This window comes from Corvus kubaryi, unplaced genomic scaffold (assembly GCF_017639235.1).
Source record: "Corvus kubaryi isolate FWS band 111438036 unplaced genomic scaffold, C.kubaryi_AGA036_p1.0 37264, whole genome shotgun sequence".
Classification (NCBI taxonomy): domain Eukaryota; kingdom Metazoa; phylum Chordata; class Aves; order Passeriformes; family Corvidae; genus Corvus; species Corvus kubaryi.
The window spans coordinates 1,270,881-1,288,678 of NW_024581079.1; the positions used below are offsets into that span (position 1 = coordinate 1,270,881).

The 17,798-nt window shown below is 59.2% G+C and overlaps 2 protein-coding genes and 1 long non-coding RNA gene across 5 annotated transcripts; 2 read left to right on the forward strand and 1 right to left on the reverse strand.

The window, feature by feature from the left end:
* Positions 1-489: 489 nt before the first annotated feature.
* On the forward strand, positions 490-4,637 carry AGXT (alanine--glyoxylate and serine--pyruvate aminotransferase). Of its 2 annotated transcripts, XM_042024575.1 has the most exons (11): positions 491-786; positions 911-1,103; positions 1,442-1,506; positions 1,579-1,679; positions 1,916-1,986; positions 2,313-2,397; positions 2,677-2,772; positions 3,020-3,089; positions 3,208-3,303; positions 3,503-3,631; positions 3,971-4,637. In XM_042024575.1, exons 1-11 carry the CDS (start codon positions 547-549, stop codon positions 4,076-4,078), a joined length of 1,254 nt encoding a protein of 417 aa, XP_041880509.1. In that variant the 5' UTR covers positions 491-546; the 3' UTR covers positions 4,079-4,637. The 2 variants fall into 2 exon arrangements, with proteins under 2 accessions (XP_041880510.1, XP_041880509.1); XM_042024576.1 differs by lacking the exon at positions 3,208-3,303 and having other exon boundaries at positions 490-786.
* MAB21L4 (mab-21 like 4) lies at positions 3,784-9,480 on the reverse strand. The gene is made up of 5 exons (XM_042024574.1): positions 8,444-9,480; positions 7,138-7,360; positions 6,149-6,302; positions 4,995-5,351; positions 3,784-4,800 (listed from the first exon to the last, which is right to left on the reverse strand). The coding sequence occupies exons 1-5, from the start codon at positions 8,925-8,927 to the stop codon at positions 4,708-4,710; spliced, it is 1,311 nt and encodes a 436-aa protein (XP_041880508.1). The 5' UTR covers positions 8,928-9,480; the 3' UTR covers positions 3,784-4,707.
* On the forward strand, positions 8,753-11,894 carry LOC121662900. Of its 2 annotated transcripts, XR_006015478.1 has the most exons (5): positions 8,762-8,965; positions 10,116-10,178; positions 10,797-10,875; positions 10,959-11,093; positions 11,314-11,894. It is a non-coding gene; the product is annotated as an uncharacterized LOC121662900 (long non-coding RNA). The 2 variants fall into 2 exon arrangements; XR_006015477.1 differs by having other exon boundaries at positions 8,753-8,965; positions 10,116-10,875.
* The last annotated feature ends 5,904 nt before the right edge of the window (positions 11,895-17,798 follow it).

Below are 17,798 nucleotides of genomic sequence, written 5' to 3' on the forward strand. Positions count from 1 at the left end.
GCTCGCTGTGGCAGGGATTGTGTCCGTGTCCCAGTCCATAGCTCTGCCCTGGAGCACATCAGCCCACTGGCCAGCCTCCTTCAGGCTGTCACCCAGCCAGATGTCCCTCTGCAAGGCAGGTCCCTGGTCAGGGAGCCCTGGTCAACAGGATCTTCGTGCTGCAGGAGGAGCTATGACCATGGCAGCTGTGTCAGACCAGCACAACCATCCTGGCACAGGATCTAGGTGCTCAGAGCTGGGATCCCACCTGCTGGGACACTGTTGGGAATCATTAGCCCTGGTGTTGTGGGGGCCATGGGGACAAGGACTGCCTGGGTGCTTGGGAGTCCCCAAGGCTGGCATACTTGGGAAGCAATGCCCTGAGCACTAGCAAGGGGGCACCCCCAAAATAGGGGGCCCAAGACAGCAGGGATAGCACTGGTGACACATTAACCAGACAGAGGAGGCAACCAGGGGTAGAGTCCAGACTGGTAGGGGGGAGCACTGAATTCCGGGTCAAGGTCCGTGGGGACACTGGACACTGCCGACATAGGATACACTGCTGCAATGCTGGCTGCTGCTCAGGCAGCCTCCACTGCTCCTCTTCTCTGGGCTCAGCTCCTAGGGACAGCACGTCGTGGCATGGCCACCAGCCTGCTCCGCGTTCCCCCACCCCAGGGACTGCTCCGGCCCCTGGCCGTGCCAGAGAGGCTGCTGCTCGGGCCAGGGCCCAGCAATGTGCCCCCCCGCATCCAGGCTGCGGGTGGTCGGCAGCTCCTGGGCCACATGCACCCTGAAGTGCTGCAGGTGAGCTGTCCCAGCCCAGCTTTCCTTCCCTGACCTCCTCTTCCTCACCCCCAGAAGGAACTGGAACAGTTCTGCTGGGGCAAGAGGAGCAATAGCAGTGCTGGCCAGTGTTCCGCTGCCGCAGGTGATGGATGAGATCAAGGCAGGCATCCAGTACGCCTTCCAGACGCAGAACCGGCTGACCCTGGCCATCAGCGGCAGCGGCCACTGTGCCATGGAGGCCGCCCTCTTCAACCTGCTTGAGCCTGGTGACACTGTGCTGGTGGCCATCAACGGCATCTGGGGACAACGTGCCGCCGATATTGCCAGGAGGCTGGGTATGCTGGGAACAGCCAGATGGCATGGCCGGGCTGAGGGGACTGGGCTTGAAGGCAGGATGCCCCAGTTTGCTGTCCCAATCCTGGCAGTGCTCAGTGACATGGCTTACAAAGCCAGAGAGCACTCTCCTAGAGAGCACTCCAGGATTTTTCCAAGAGTGATGTCCCTCCGTGTATGGTGCTTTATGGCTTTTCCACTGGGCAAATCTGCAGGAGGCCAGACTCTGGCAGGCAGCTCTGCTCCTGGCTCATGCATGACCAATTGCCCCATGGAGCAGGTGCCTGCCCACTGGGAAGCATGCCCAAACCTCACTCTCCTCTGCCCAAATTCCCCCCAGGAGCCAATGTCTATGAGCTGCTGAAGCCCCCAGGCAAGTACTTCACTCCACAAGACATTGAGCAGGTGAGTGCTGGCCATTATGCCGAGGGCACAAGGTGACCTCCAGTGTGGTCACCTTTCCTTTGTGTCATGCAGGGCCTGGTGCAACACAAACCGTTGGTGCTCTTCATCACCCACGGCGAGTCCTCCACAGGGGTGCTGCAGCCACTGGAGGGGCTGGGTGAGCTGTGCCACCGGTCAGTGCTTGGCGGGCACCCGCAGCAACTGAGGGCACCCCAAGGTCACCTCTGGGGATTTGGGCCCGGGGATTTATATGTGCTGGGCTTTTCTCTGGCTCTGCTGTGCTGTGCTGGAAGTGGTTGGTGCCAGTGAGACATGCAGCCCCTGTGGGGACCAGGGTGCCAGGGCTGTAGGCAGAGGTGTGGCAAGAGGAGGTGGCAGGAGCACCAGGCTGAGCTCTGTCTTCCCACAGGCATGGCTGCCTGCTGCTTGTGGACGCAGTGGCATCGCTTGGGGGAGCCCCCATCTTCATGGACCAGCAGGGTAAGAGCCACAGTGCCATCATGGGCAACCAGGGGACAAAAGGGCTCGTGCCTGGGACAGGGAGAGAGAGCAGTGGGATCAGCCCCTCTGCCTGCATTTTGGCTAGCAGCACTAGAAACTGGTCCAGCTGCAGCCAGAGAGCCTGTTCCCCCTGGGGGACCATCAGCAGTACAGGGGGCCTCCCAAAGCAGCCTGAACACAAGTAAGACCTGCAGTGTGTGCCATCCTTGTGCTTCCCACCCACCACCTGCAGCTAGCTTGGAGGGCTCAGTGTTTCCCTGCTGGGAGCCTCTGATTCCTAAGGAGTTGTCTTCCCTCTCGAGCAGAGATCGATGTCCTGTACTCGGGCTCCCAGAAAGTCCTCAATGCACCCCCCGGCACTGCCCCCATCTCATTCAGTGAGCGAGCCAGGTAAGAGCAGCCCAGCCTCACCAGGGTGGAAGGCGATGGGGCTGGGGGAGGCTGTTGCCTCTCTCCTTTGCCAGCCACCTGCTTCAGTCCCGCTCTGTGGCGAGTATGCCCAGCAGCAGTGCTGTGGGGGTAGAGCCCATCCCATCCCTGGGCAGTGATGGGGAGCTGGAGCCATAATCTGCGCTTGCTTTAGGGGAGTCCTCCCTCCCACAGGACCAATCCCACCTTGGAGCTGGTGGGGTCAAGGTCCGACCTCTCCCCAGTATTCTGTTTTGCCAGGGAGAAGCTGCTGAAGAGGAAAATGAAGCCCCTGTCCTTCTATCTGGACATGGGCTGGTTGGCAAACTACTGGGGCTGTGACGGGGAGCCTCGGAGGTGAGGGCAGGCTCTCTTGTTACAGACGGCTGCAACCACTCCCCACCCAGCCTTTGTCCTGTCCCGGGGGCTGCCTGCCCTTCAGGGCTCAGGCCCTGCCTCCCCATCACCCTGGCTGCTGGTCACAGCTCTCGGCACTGGGTGATGAGGAGGAAGGATGCTGTACCTCAGTTTCCCCGACCACGAGCAAGGGGCTGCTGTGCTGCAGCCAAGCTGAACTCCTCTGGGTGCCCCTTGAGTTTTGCAGGTACCACCACACGGCACCCATCAACAGCTTCTTCAGCCTGCGGGAAGGCCTGGCCATTCTGGCAGAACTGGTTAGTGGCACCAGACAGGCAGGGGAGCACCAGCAGTGCCCATGGGGCTTGGAGGAGCAGAGGGTGCCAGAAGATGCCTGTCAGCAGCAGAGACCTTCTCTCTGCTCTCTGCCCACAGGGTCTGGAGAGCTCTTGGGAGCAACACCGGGCCAACTGCACCCAACTGTGCCAGGGTCTGATTGACCTGGGGCTTGAGCTGTTTGTGAAGGAGGAGGTGGGTGCAGGGCAAGCCCACCACCACCACCACAGAGTAGGGGCAGCATGAGGACTCAGCCCTGTGCAGCTGGAGATGTGCCTGTCTGGGCAGCTTTTGATGCCAGAGAAAAAGCTCCCTGCCCAGTGATGCTCTCCCCTGGCAGCGTGCTGGGGTCACCAGGGGCCGTGGGATTGAACCCAGTTTCTCTCTTCCTCAGAAGGCCAGACTTCCCACCATCACCACTGTCAGGGTGCCTGAGGGCTACAACTGGAAGGACATCACAGCCTTTCTGATGGACAACCATGGCGTGGAGATCGCCGGGGGCCTGGGCCCCACGGTGGACAAGGTGGGCAGAGTCCTCCCCTCCTGCTGCCCATGGCTGGGCACCGAACCCCATATGCCCTGCCCCTGTCTGGCTGCCGACAGCGAGTGCGGCTGGCTGTGTCCCATTGCCCGGAGCAACGCATAGCAGCACAACCACACACAATCACCACCTCATTGAATAACCACGCACGTAATTAGCGGGGTGACACCTCTTTATAGGAACGGTGTGAGTTAAACACGAGCAAAGGAGCGGTGCACAACCGCTCATGCCCGGCTGCGTGTCCCCCGCTCCGCACGGGACTGCCGAGGCACAGTCACAAAGGTGGGTCCTGCAGGGAGACGCTCACCCTTCTCCTCCCAGGTCCTGCGCATCGGCCTCATGGGCTGCAACTCAACCGGTGCGAACGTGGACCGAGTGCTTCGAGCCCTGCAAGATGCCCTGAACCGCTGCCACCGCAGCAGGCTGTGAGCACCCCTGCCGGGGAGGGGGAGGCTGGGGGAGGTGGCCTGGCACTGCCCCGCACGCCTGGCTGCAGACAGCTGGCAGCAGAGGGACTCCACTGCCTCCCTGGGATGCTGGCAGGAGACACGGCAACACCCAGCAAGCCAAGCCACAGTGGAAAGAAGCTGGGATAGCACGGGGCATGGAGGAGAGGGCTGTGCTCAGCAGATATGAAACATGGCTCAAAACCCCTTCTCTCATCATCCCAACAGCCTGGCCCCTCAGTTCTTTCCCTTCCTCTGGCCCCAGGGCATGCTGACCCTCAGCAAGCTGACAGAGGGCTGGATGCAGGATCTGACCATAGGTCCCTTCCCCTCCCATCACCAACAACCTCAGCCTTCCCTACCCTGCAGTGCAGAATGCCAGCCATCCCCCTCCAGATTCTGTACCATGGGACGAAGCACCCAGTGCCCAGGTCCACCAGGGCAGTCAAGAGGCTGTGTATGCCCCCCAGCTGCAGCAGATGTGCTCACTCCCCCACACCACCTTTCCCCAATAAAGTGACACAGCAGCATGCTGCTCCCTGGCCCTGTAGCTCTCCTTGCACCCCCCCCAGAATTTCGAGACACCCCAACGGGGCAGCAGCAGGGTCCCACTCATCTCTGCTGAGGGATTTCTTGACGGATCTTGGAGAGGAGCTGGGACACTGCTGAGCGGCGTGCACTGTCCTGGATCCGGTACACCTGAAACTAAAGGCAGGTGGGAAGTGAGGGGAGAGGGCTTCCCACTCTGCTTGAGCTCCATGCTCCAGCACTGCCAGCCTCCCACAGCCTCCACAGCATGCCAGAGGGCTCGGTGGGGCCAATTCCAGCGCATCTCAAACTTCCTAGCCCAGGTGGCTTCCGGTGCTGCCTCACGAGATCAGCTGAAGGGCTGGGGTTACCTGGCTGAGCAGCATGTCAAAGTAGGCTGTGTCCCAGTAGGACCCATCCTCTGCGGGGAGCTGCAGGAGGGCTCGGGTGTCGGGGTCTGCCTGCCAGCTGCCACTACACGCATGGAGGCCAAAATGGAAGTGAAGGAAGCGTTGGGGGTCCCAGGCAAAGCTCTCGACCATATGGTAGAGGGAGGCAAGGTCTGGGGCTGCTCCTTGGAAGAGGTTTTCCTCTGGGTTCAGGAAGTGGGGCAAGTGCTGGGTGGCCAGGCAGCGGAGAAGGATCACCAAGAGCCGGTAGACAGAGCCTTCTATGTCCTGCCAGTCCTCCGGGGAGGGGAAGAGCTCTGTGCTCCACAGCAACACCATCTGTGAGGAGGGAGAAAAGAGCACAGGATCAGGCACAAGGCCTGATCCCAGGAAGGCCCACCCTTCACACCCTGCAGGTCACCATGTAATGACCTGTGGGGCTGAATCCATGAGGGCCAGAGCAGATGATACTTTTCTGAAGGTCAGGTGCATACATGTGCCCTTTTTCTTTAAAAAAAAAACCCCACAACCACCACCCCCAAAACATCAAAGAGTGCAACACAAAGCAAAGTACGCAGGATTTGGGTTACTTGGAGCTGGAGCCATTCTGTAAGCAGAAAACATCCTTGCACCCTTCTTGACCCTTGATGGCTTGGAGAGCCATCAAAAGGCAGGGCACACCTGGATTGTGTCACCACGAGCTGTCCCCAGCCTGGCCAGTTGGCATGGCTCCAGAATGTTGAAAACAGGTTGGGTGGGGAGAGGAGGCTTTTTGTCAGCAGCAATGCCACCCTCAGCCTGTACAGGCACGTCCATGGCAGCACAGGGATGCCATCCCCAGCAGACACAGGCAGCCTGGGCCAGGGGATGATGCCCTGCACATCAGTGCAGAGCCCCACCTCTGAATGCACAAAGTGTCTCTGGCTGGGGGTTGCTGGTTCAATCCAAGGAATAAGGATCAAAGCCCTCTAACCATGGCCAGCAGCAGCACGCATCCCTTCCAGACACAGCCACGAGCTGGTACACCCCAAAGCACTGCAGGCACCAGCCCTTGTTGCTGGAGCTCTTCTGCAGGGGAGCAGTCTTGGCTCTGCTTTCCCAGAGAGCCACAGCCCCAGGCAGCAGAACTAACCTACCTTCAGGTGGTTGAAAGTGAGACTGCCCTTCCCAGCCTCCCCTCCCCAGTCCTGGTCACGGAGCTGGTCGAGCAGGCGAAGGCTGTCCAGACGGGGTCCCTTCAGGGTGTCCACTGCTCGGAGCAGCTTCAGGATGGGAAGGTGAGTGGAGGATCTGGAGGAAGAGAGTGGAGTCTGGTGGGAAGGGAGATGAAGACCTGCATCCTCCCAGGATGGGGAGAGGACACCTGCAGTGACTTGATGTGGTGAGGGGGATCTCCCCATGCCACACACATGGTCCCAGTCGTGCAGCATCTTGGATTTACCCCCTGCACTTGCCTCTGGCAGAGCAGAACTTGAGAGGTGTGGAGTGAGATGGGAACACTGCTGAGCAGCTCCTGCCTTCCCAGGAGGAGCAAGAGTGGGGCGAAGTGAGGTTGTGCTCCCCTAGGTGTAGTGGAGAGGGCTGCAGGCTGCCCCAGAGGGGAGGCTGGGCTGGTTCCCAACGAGGGGCTGAGCATCCAGCTGGACCACCTTGTTCCCAAAATAAATATGGACTGGTCCAGCTAGCTATTCAACCCCTCGATGGGGCCGGGCAGTTGTGCTGGCAGGCAAGATACATGTCAGTGCAGCCCCATTCCATCCTGCAGCCCACCCTGGGAGGCACCTCATCACCCGGCTGCTGCCAGGTGCCCAGGCTTGTCTCTGAAGCCCAAGCAGGGATCTGAGAGCTGCCACCCTCTGCACAGTCAGGGTTCAGCTCCTGTGAATAATTTCAGGGGGCTTCTTCAGCTGCCTTCCCCCCCTTTACCTGAGCTGTCTGAAACTTGTCTGAGGTTTTTTTCTCCAACATAGGAAAGAGGGTTTGGGCATCATGAGGGGGTGACTTCAACCCGTGCTGACACGTCCCCGCCCTTTCCCAACCTCTTTTTGCTTACACCCAGCAGTGCTGCCAGCCAGGGGGGGATCACTGGCACAGGACCACCCTGCTGTGCAGCCAAGCCTCTCACCTCCAGCAGTGGGGAGAGGCAGGGACAAAGTGGGCCTCTTCTGTGGCCTTCCTGAGGCTGCCTTCAGGGAAGCCCCTGTCGCTCTGCCGCCCCTGGAGCCGGAGCGGCTCTTGCTGTCTCCTCACCACGGGAACAATGTCAAAGCGAATGGTCTTCCAGCTGCCACGGATCAGCAGGGAGAGCTCCATGGCATCTTCCCGCAGGTTTTCAGCACTGATGTCACCTAGATGGAGAGGGTTTGGCAGCAGTGAGGAGGTTAGCACAGCCGGTCCCACAGGCTGAACCAGGTATGCGCTGCAGCGCCCGTGGCCACGTCCCACCCCACTCGACTCATCCCTTTCCAGTGCTGCTGTTTGGTTGCAGTTCCCCGGCTAAAACCCCTCTCCCAACCATGCCGGGGTGGTTTTAAAGCAAGAAGCATCGCGGGGCTCAAGGTCAGGCACAGCAGGAAGTCTCAAGCAATCAAACCGAGCTGTGCTTCTGGGTGGCTGAACAGTGCCAAGAAAAGCAATGCAGTCCAAGAAAAATGGATCAGGAAAGGTCCACTGCTTTGTGGGGGTGGAGGAAGATGAAGGTCACTGGCTTGGCCATGGAGGAAAGAGGGAATGGTGGACCTGCTGGGACTGGGTTAAGAGACCTTCAGACCCACTGAAGGTCTGCTCACATCACCCTTTCACCCTGGTTGAGCTTTACATCAAGAAGCACACTGGGAGATGAAAATGCATGAAGAAGCTTATGGAACTGCTATGGGCATTTCCCAAGGTCCCTTCCCACCATGTCTTTTCCAAAGACACTGCTGCCAGCTGGGGCCCATGTGTTCACAGAGTCAGACCCATGCTCCGGGGTCCTGGTCCAGCTATGATGCACTCCCAGCTCACTCTCCAAACAGCCTCCTCCAGGGAGCAGTGGGCACTTGGAGGCCAAGAGAGGAAGGGGAGAATGTGGTTAGGGTAAACCAAGCACACCAAGTCCTTGAGCAAACCCTAGCTGGGGACTAACAGCAGAACCCTGCACCCACCAAGAAGGGTGCCACCTGCCCCAGGTGAAGATGCCTGAGGATGACTCTGATGCCATGGGATGGCAGGGAATAGTTTGCATCTCCCCTTCCTCAGCTGAGGGCAAAGCCTATCCCAGCACACAGCAAGGTGCTCGCTCACCTGCTCCTGCAGGTTTTGGGTGGGCCACACGCCCAGGAACATACGTCCCAGCATGTTTGCACGGGGATCACTGCCAAGCTGGGAAGCTGGGCTTCCCGGCAGTACTGGAGGCAGCGCCTGGCTGGGAAGCGCCCTGCCAGCGTACGCACCTGGCTGAAGCAGGAAGAGGCGTTGGCAGTGCACGATGGCTGAAACAAGGAGCTCTTTCAGGTGCTGCAGGATTTTGCCTGGAACCAGGCACCCCACACCACCTCCGTGCTCCATCACATCCACAACGTCAGTCCAGTCCTCCAAACCAGTCCCTGGAGAGCACACTTCCAGATAGCAGGTGTTCGGCTCTGAAGGATGCCTGGCTGGGGTGTCCCAGGTCTGGCACGCCAGCACGTGCAGGGTGTCGCCGTCAATACGCAGGGGCATCTCGAGAGTGACAGCATCCTCAGAGGCACAGAGAGCGAACTCGAAGGCTTCCAGGTTCCTGGCGTAGTCCACAAGGAAGCGGGGTTCCTTGGCATGGACGCTCTCCAACAGGGTGAGCAGGATGTCCTCAGCCCGCTGGAAATGCTCCATCCGCTGCCTCTCGCGGGACACGATCACCCCAAGGTAGCTGTGCCAGAGGGAAGTGTTGGCTTCCATGGCAGCTCTGCTGCTATCTGACGAGCAGGAGTAAAAAGGTGCGTGGGCAGGGAGGGCAGGGCTGGGTGCCGGCGTGGGGCGGGCGGAGGGAAGCACAGCCAGGCGGTGACAAGCACCAGTGCTGGGTGACTCTCAGGGAGAAGTACAGGGCGAACCCAGGGCGGGGGCTTGAGTCACACCGTGGCCCCTCTTCCGGCACTCCAGAAGGGTGACAGCGAGTGCTCAGGCGGTGGGTCACGCCAGGGTCACGCTGTGCTCTCCCACACCTCTCTCGGCACAGGGACTGCAGAGGGTGCCGGCAGCACCCTCTGAGAGCCAGTGCCACGTGAAGGCGACCCGCTGTCCTCCCGCCCCTGCCCAGCTCAGCTCTCCCTGCCCGGCTGCTCCCAACCCGTGCGGCACCCACGGGAGCTGGGCCGTATTGCGGGGCTGTGGAAGGGCTGCACGACCCTGAGCCTGCCTTGCCGGTGCCCAGAGCAGCCCTGCAGGCCCAGCGCAACTCTGGCCCGGAGAACATCAGGCTCCAGCGTTCCAGGTGCGGTAGCCCCCGGCGCCTCTCTGTACGAGCGAGCCCGCCCCGCTGCGCAGATGGGCCCCGCCCGGGGCGCGGTTTCCTGCCGGGCTGCGGGAGGATCGCCCCGGGAGGATGCACAAAGCGGGGCTTTCTACCCCAAACCCGCCGCGGGGAGGGGTCTGGGAGCGGCGGGGCCGGTCCGTGCGGTCCCTCAGCTGCCAGGGGGCGCAGGAGCTGCCGGCCCCCGGCCGCGGTTCGGGGTCCGGGGCATCCCGAGCTCCCTGCGGCCGTACCCTCAGACCTGCCCTCGCTTCTCCCCGCCTCCCACAAATCCCGGCATGGGGGTTTCCGGGCACGTTGTCTTTTTGAATGCCGTCACCTTCCAGAGGTACAGTTCCCGAGCTTCGCAGGCCTGGAGCCGGAGCTCAGTGGTTATGGCCGGAAAGCTGGGCTCTCCCAGCAGGACAGCGTGGTTCAGCCCTCCCAGGCTTTCCTGCGAACTGATTCTGCCCTTGGTCATAGCAGGCAAGGGAATGGGGAGGCTCTGTCGCAGCAGGGGTCCGTGTGGCAAGGGGGCCCGAGAGGAGCGTGGGGACTGCTTCAGAGGAAGGGAGGGAGACCTCCTTCGGCTCAGGCTTACCCTTTTAAACAGCCCAGATTCTGCATCTCCCCAGGGTTATTTCCAGTTCGTCCTCGTGCCTCCTTCAGTTCCCCGTGGCTGAAGAGCTGCCCTGCAGGTAGGAGTCTGTCCCTCACGGTCGTCTGCCCTTCTGCCAGCCGACTGGAGGAGCTCTGCTTTCCAAGGGTCAGAGATTCTGCCTGCAGAGCATCCTTGAGCGCCTGCAGTTCGAGTCATTAAGCCTGCACTGGGCTTCTTACTACCAGGAGGCTGTGGGTGCTCTGGGCTGGGGAGTCTCAGCCAGCTTTTAAACCCCTGACAGTGGGTGATGGGCTCTCCTTACCTGAGCCCTGTGCTTCGGGTTTCACCCCATCTGAGCAGGGGGCCCCCACACCAATGGCTGTCTCAACCAGGGCTGAGGGTGCAGGTGTTACCCTCCTCCATCATGTGAAGACAAACTGGCTGGAGTCCCAGTGAGGGACCAAAAGCAACAGACCCCCATCAGAGTGGCTTGGGCTCATCCTGAAGAATGCTGAACCCAAGCCAGGCAAGACAGATTACTGCTTCATGCCTTGATGTGGGAAAAAGAGGGCAGAGAGATGCAGCTCACCACTTTTCTGGGGGTGGTGGGGCACGGCTCACTGCTGGCAGGGTTGCTGTGTCCCCATGGAGCATCACTTTGTCATGGATGGAGTCCCTGCTGCTGCAGCAGCAGCCAGGGCATTCCTTCTGTCAGTGCCTGGCAGGAATGCTGGAGGAGGCTGTGGGCATCATGCAGAAGCTGAACTGAGAGCCAGGAGTGGTACTACGGGAAGGTAAGGCTGGGCAGGGCAGGGAAGCATGGCTGTCCCCCCAGATGTCTTGGTGCTAGTGAGGTAACCGTGCCCTCTTGTCACAGTGCTGGCTGAGCCCACAGCGTGGCCCTGACATCCTGCTGCCAGAGCGCTGATGCCAGGAGGAGCGAGTGTGACCTCGGCTCATCTCTGCCTTTGACATCTGCACTTTTTGGACCTCTGGGTGCCACAATCAAGAGGTTGGTGCTGCAAATGCTGCCTTCTGCCCCTTCCTGCAGGCTGGGACCTCCCCTTTTCCCCTTTTCCTCTTTCCTCCTTCCCCCTTCTGCCTTTCCCTTCCTGCTTCTTTCTTCCTTTTCCTCCCTCCTGTTCTTCACCCTGTTTTTCTCCTTTCCTATTCCCCTTCCCCCTTCCTCTACCACTTTCTCTCCCCTCCTCATTCTCTCCTCTCCCCCATAGGCAAGGGGCCAGGCGCAGACCCTGGAGGAGCATCTTCCTGGCTGCTGCCAGGCACAGGCAGCACAGAGAGTGACCCTGCTGCAGGCACAGTGTGAGAAGGAAGAGTGATGCTGGGTAGTGGCATGTTTGGTGACAAAGCTGGCCAGCCAGAAGAGGTGGGAGCAGCTGGAGATGCTGCCAGATGCTGAGCAATGCTCTGAGCAGGAGGGAGCACAGCTGGCGAGGGGAGGGAATGCTGTAGATCAGGTAGTGGGGGACAGAAGCTCCATCCCACATGGGTGGGTGGCTGAGCCCTGGCTGGGGCTGTGCTACATGGGATGAGCCGTAGGGCAGGCACACTGCATGGCTGGACATTTGGGGCAGCACCTGGACACTCAACCCCACAACCAGCCCAAGCTGAGCACACTTCTACTGGCCCAAAGACAGCAGGAAAAAATTCCTAGCGAGAAGGTCCACAGTTAGACTGTGGAAGACATGGCTGGAGTGCACAGTGTCCTGTCTGGACAAGTCACTGGAGGCTGGTGGCAAGTGCCCTGGTACTGGCAGACGGTCTGGCCTGAATGAGCTAATCACTGTTTCCATCTCAGCGTTTTATGGTTCCATGAATTTTTGCTCTGTTAGAAACAGGAGAGAGAAAACAACCCCAAAAATAAAGGGCAAGTACAAGCAAGAGAGAGGAAAAATCCTGGTGGCATGGGAGCACTTGGCACAGCAGAGGTGGGCGAGGAGCTGTAATGAGCCCCCAGTGTCCCTCACCCAGCTTGCCTCTCTGTAGGGCTGTGCAGTGTGACTGCTGCACCCCAGGCCCTGCAAGATGCCGTCATCACCCAGCAGAAAGGTACTGGGGTGCTGAGCTGGTGGGTTGAGGAGATGGAGGGGCACAGGGGCACTGGGATGCAGGGGGTAGGTTATGCTCTGCCCCAGCACTGCAAGTCCCACACTTCTGCACCCCACAAGCCCCCTGAGTGGCATGGCCCCCAACAAAACAGCTGGGATGGGGAGGGGGGACAAAAGCAGGGAAGGTAGAGAGGAAGAGAGAGTAATTTAACATGACAGGCTGTTTATTTTGGCAAAAAGGGTTTCTTTTCAACAGATTTCAAAGCTCGGCCCTGGGGCTTGGGGGGACCACACAGAGGGGTGGGAGATGAGGGGTGCGAGACAGGGGGGGTTCAATGGGGCACCCAGACTGAGAGGGAGGGAGAAGAATCCCCTGTCTGTTCATCCCTGGGGCATGGCCAGGTTTTCAAAGCCCTGGGTGTGCTTGCACGCTGCAGCGGGGTGTCCCCATGGGTGCCCACGCTCCTGCACACACATGCTTGCCTACATGAATCCGCACTCATTCGCACGCTCCCCTTGCCCCTGCTCCTTCCTCCAGGCCAGGGCTCAGCTGGAGTCTTGGCTTCCCCTAGTGACATTTCAAAATAGGCTGTTTATTAAAAAAAAACAAAAAACAAAAAAACCAAAGGGGGGGGTGAAATTGCTAGGAAAGAAATAATTATTATAATCACATTAAGAGCTTTGGCTGTAAAACCCTTGTGAGGGCGCAGGGAAGGAGCTGGGGCTGCTCTCTGCAGGGAGTACAGGGGGCAGTTTTCCTGCCTTGTGCTCTTTTATTTTCCAGTCCTGATCCAACAACACCTCCCCTCCTCCCCTTTTCCTCCCCTTTATCCTGGGAAATGAAAACAATTTATTTAATGATGGATCATCCCTTTCTCTGGTCACTGACCTTCTGGGTGAATTTCTGCTGAGCTCGGTGGAAAACTCGAGGCTGGGTTGTAGATCCCATCTGTGGATGGGGGAGGGGGGGAGCTCACCCTTATCCTTCCCAAAATCCACAGCAACAATCCTGGGGAGCAGGATGGGGCTGGCAGAGAGGGTCCCCACCAGGAAATCCAGCAGCAGACTTTGCTGCAGGCACTATCCCTACAGACTGGGGGCTTTGGGGACAGATATGGGAGCCCCAGAGCCCTCCCACCCCTTCCCTTTCTCTTCCAGAACACCCTAAGGGGTTCCCAGCACCCACTGCCTTCTCCTCAGCCTGGTCCAAGGTGCAAGGGCTGGGCTGGGGTGCAGTGCTGAGGTGGGAGCAGGGAATGGAGAAATGATCTCCACCCTGCCAACAGCCCTTGCTGCCCAGTGGGGCTTTCCTTGCTCAGGGTGTCTGCGGGAAGTGGTTTTCAGACCTGATCAGGGATGAGGCCAGGAAGGCATGTGGGGCTGCATGGGGCTCCCAGCAGCAGCCGGCGATGTATTCCCGTAGCAGGCGGCTTGGCCTCTGGCCCGTCCCCTGTTTGGCTGGGTTCTGTTCCCTGGGGAGGGGACTGCTGGGGGAGTGAGGGGAGAAGGCAGCATCACAGCCACCTTTGGCTGGGGGGAGGCGGGGGTGGGGGGGGGGTGTGTGCTGTCAGCACCCAGCACGAACTGCCCCGGGGCCCCCGGCAGGAGCACTGCCCTGCATCCCTGCCGGTCCTGCTCAACCCCCAGCTGACCTGCGGAACCGGGATGGAGCAACCCAGCATCCAGCCCCCTCCCCTCTGGCCCTTCATCTGCCATGGCCTGTTGCTCAAAGCATGGTTCTTGTAAAAATGCGTAAATATTTATACAAGAATAATTTAAAAAACATGGTCTGTCAAATAAAGCAGCAGAACATCCGAGGAGCTTTCAGCTGGATTGGGAAAGCCGGTGTTGCTTTCTGATGCTCCGCTGCAATGCTGGAGGTGCTCATGGCCAGCCCCAGTCGTGTGTGATGCCCGACTTGCCGATGTGGCTTCACAGCAGGTTTGAAGTCTTCATTAAAACTGGTGGCGGGTTGGCTTTCACTTGCATTAACCCAGCTGCCTGCTGCAGGAGCCTCAGCTGGGGATAGGATCTCACCAGGCTCTGGTTTCAACCTCACATCCTGGTTTTGGCACAGTTCCCAGCACTGGGAGTGCCCCAGAAGCCAGGGATATCCTTGGGTGAAGTGCTGTGTCCCTGTCCTCCCCTGAGATGTGTGGGGAGTGACAGGGTGGCAGCTGAGCTGGCAGGGTGACTGACCCCTGGTGCTACAGGGTTGCTGGGGCACTCCCCGAAAGCATCCCCATCCCTCCAGAGCCAGCAGCACCCTCAGCATTTCAAAACCTTGGCTTTGCAGTGGTGGGCAAGAGCCTTGGGCCAGGGCTTCCCCCAGGGAAGAGGATTTGTGTCCATCTCAGTGGTTGCACATCCCCATTTGTGCTGGTGTCAGCAGTCGCTGGCAGAGCCACAGCTCCTCTTCTGTGTCCCAGCGGCACCGTGTTCACCCAGCATCACCAAACAACCCTGAGCTTCCCAGGGCAACAGCACCTGGAACCCCACAGGCCCATGTCCTTCTGCTCATTTGGGACTCCCCTGGCAGGGGGGAGGGGACACAACTGCAACCCAGCAACGTCCCTGCCACCACAGCTCAGATGACACGTGGCCAGCAGATACCCAGGCCATGTGGTTCAGAAGGGTCTCAGGGCGGCAGGAGGAGGTGAAAGGATGGGAGAGGGGAAGAGGTCCCCCCTGTTCCCGTGGCCCTGTAGAGTGGAGGCAGGCATTGCTGGGGGTTTGGGGGAGCGGGAGCTGGGTGTTGCAGTAACCTCCATCCTCCTGGCTGCTCTCCAGCCCCTTCCCACCACCCACATCTATGCGCATGATCTGTGTTGCTGCATTCTTTGAGCCTGGGCCAGATAACGAGTTCAAACCTCAGGTCCCCTCAAACACCCGCACACCTCCCTGGGCTACCTGGCTGCCTCTCCCACCCTGGGGAGGGAGCTTCCAGGACTAGTTCTCCCCCACAGGAGGTGATGCTTGTGCCACACACGTGTTTGGCACCCGCAGGGAACGCTCTCTGGGCTTGGCCCAATTAGCTGGAAGGGAGGAGAGAGCCAAATCCAAACCATGTGCTGACCTGCAGTCCCCTCTGCCTGAAAGCATCCGTGCTGAATGCGCTCTGGATCATTAATAGCTCCCCAGGCCCCTTCCACATGTCCCGTTCCCCGAGCACGGGGTCTGACTGGGGTGGGGGGGGGGGTAGGGCTTTGTGCTCTTTCCCAATGGTTTTCTAGGGCTGCCTTTTGTGGGAGGCAGGGGGCTCCAGCACGGGGCTGTGAGTGGAAGCCTGGAGGAACCAGGGGGTGACTGCCTGTGGATTTGGGGTGGCCCTGAAACTGTGATGCCAGGTTTGGGGCTCAGTGGAAGGGGTCATTTATACAGGGATGTTTATACAGGCTTGGGGTGAGCGGAAGGATCTCTGCCTCCATCTCTCGCTCCTGGAGGTGGCATCTACCACTCCCTCTGGCACAGCTTTGCAGTGGAGAGCTGGTCCCGTAGCACACCTAGTGCCCACTGGCCTTCACAACCCCCTTACTGGGTGTCTGTGGAGTGCAGGAGGAAGCACCAGGGCTAAGCACTCTGGGACCTATGATGTGGTTCTTTGCTGGGGAGCATCTCCAGCTGCGGGTGCCAGGGAAGCTGGGATGAGAGTCCAGGACACCCCTGGGACCTGCACCATCCCCTCCACAGCCTGACAGCCTCACCAGAACTGCCCACTTGGATGGCTGTGGCAGGTCCTGGCCCCATTTTGGTGGCCATCAAAGAGCTGGACACCATAAAGGGGTGGCAGAAAGGGGCATCTGTTCCTGGAGATGGAGTGGGTGGCAGAGGACAGAGCTTGGCCAGATGGTGTGGAGAAAGGGCTGCTTTCCCCCACACTCCCCCCAGCATTCTCAGCACAGAGCCCAGCTTTGCACTGGCTCCAGCTCCAGGCCCAGAGGAAATGTCTGCAGCTGGGGCCCACAGCTGTTCTCCTTGCTCCATTTACTGCTTCCAATTTAACATCCCAGGGAGCTGGGCTGGACAACATGGGGGGAATATGGTGATGCTTTCCTGTGCAAAGCCTGCCTGGAAGAAAATCCTTCCCTCATGCTTGGGATGGCTGCCCTTCCCCTTTCTCAAGGTAAAACCTACCAGGAGAAGCCCAGGATGGCCCTGTGGGGTTGGTCCTGGCAGAGGGGCAGGTTAGTGCCACAATATCCCTGTGTTCCTTGGAAGCTGAGCTTGGCATGGCAGGGCCAGGGGATGGGACTTTTGGGAGCGCTGGGCTCACTCTGGCGGGTGTAAAGTGGTAGAGGGCAACGGCCAGAAGATGGCCCTGCAGTCACTCCCCGAAAGAGATGGGTCTCAGCTGGCATCCCAGAGCCACAGGTTGGCTGTGTGGGGAGGATGGCAGTGCCCCCGCTGCATCCCACCACGGCGTCCCCCGAGGCCGGGGCCGGGACCAGGGCGTGCAGCCTAATGCCTTCCAGAAAATCAGTGATGAATGGCCAGGGAGGGTAATTCATATCAAACCCATAAAACCTTTATTAGCGTCCTAGGGGAGAAATCCGGATGTGGCTGCTTATTTATTTTGGATTTCAATCCTTTTTTTTTTTTTTTTCTCCTTTTCTTTTAACATTTTCTTCCAAGAGATTTTTAAAGTGACAGGGTCACCTCTCTGGGATCGGCAGTAGGGCTCAGACAGGGCTGCCTGCCTGGGGGACATGTGGTCCTGGACCGCTGGTGCTGGCTGAGGTTTACTGGCATCCCAGGAGTCAGGCTAATCTTGGGGTCCAGCTCTGGGACCACTATGAGGGGGAGCAGGTGTTGGAGTTGCCAGGGGCTTGGGGGTGCCGTGCTGCTCCAGAGCCCCCACAGCGTGCCCCTGGCTGCTGCATCCCTGCTTCCCACTTTCTGCCCTCCATCTTTCACCCCATGCCTTTGTGTCCCCCACTACAGAAATATGACACTCCCCACACCAGCAGGGCATGGGCAAGGATTTTGGGAGCATCCTCATGCAGATGGCAGAGCGGGGGCCCCAGGTGAGATAGACTTTCCATGGTTTTGTCCATGGCTTGTCCTCACTTAATCCTGCTGTTGTTCACTCTTTACAGAATTTGTTCCTTGGCCCCTTTTCAGATGTACCCCACAATCCTGACAGCAGAGGATATTTATACAATGGGGGTATGAATAACGTGGAAAACCTCTGGAGCTGGGAATAGATTCCCACATTGTCGCAGCACCAGTGGCAGGCTGGGGCTGGTCAAGGTTCTCCCTCACATTGCCTCTGGCACCTCAGATGCTCCTGCCATGGGACAAGTTGGGTACCAGGAGGTGAGAGAGGGCCCTGAGCCCCCCCAGTACAGCAGGATCCCTCACCCCTGCATCTGCCCATGGTGGTGCAGGCAGCACCCATCAGGAGTTGATAATTAATCAGGACCATTGGTGCTTTTAGTGGGGCTTAGGGGACTTTCCTGGGAGCTCAGCCCCTCCCAGTAAAACCATTTCCCGATAATAAATGTAGGGTGGGTGTGTTTGTTTTGCTTCGGTTTTTTTTGCTCCAGTAAAGACAAAGAAGCCCTTGAGCCTGGAGCGTAACCTAAAACACGGCATTCCTGAAAAGAATTTCCTGATAATATTTTTAGCACCTGGAAAAAAAAAAAAAA

Coding starts and splice junctions, on each gene's coding strand:
- AGXT (XM_042024575.1), top strand. CDS start 547: ATGCTGGCTGCTGCTCAGGCAGCCTCCACTGCTCCTCTTCTCTGGGCT. Junction 787..910: donor TGCACCCTGAAGTGCTGCAG/GTGAGCTGTCCC, acceptor CCGCTGCCGCAG/GTGATGGATGAGATCAAGGC. Junction 1,104..1,441: donor CGATATTGCCAGGAGGCTGG/GTATGCTGGGAA, acceptor AATTCCCCCCAG/GAGCCAATGTCTATGAGCTG.
- MAB21L4 (XM_042024574.1), bottom strand. CDS start 8,927: ATGGAAGCCAACACTTCCCTCTGGCACAGCTACCTTGGGGTGATCGTG. Junction 7,361..8,443: donor CCTCTTCCTGCTTCAGCCAG/GTGCGTACGCTG, acceptor CTCTCCATCTAG/GTGACATCAGTGCTGAAAAC. Junction 4,801..4,994: donor TTGACATGCTGCTCAGCCAG/GTAACCCCAGCC, acceptor ACCTGCCTTTAG/TTTCAGGTGTACCGGATCCA.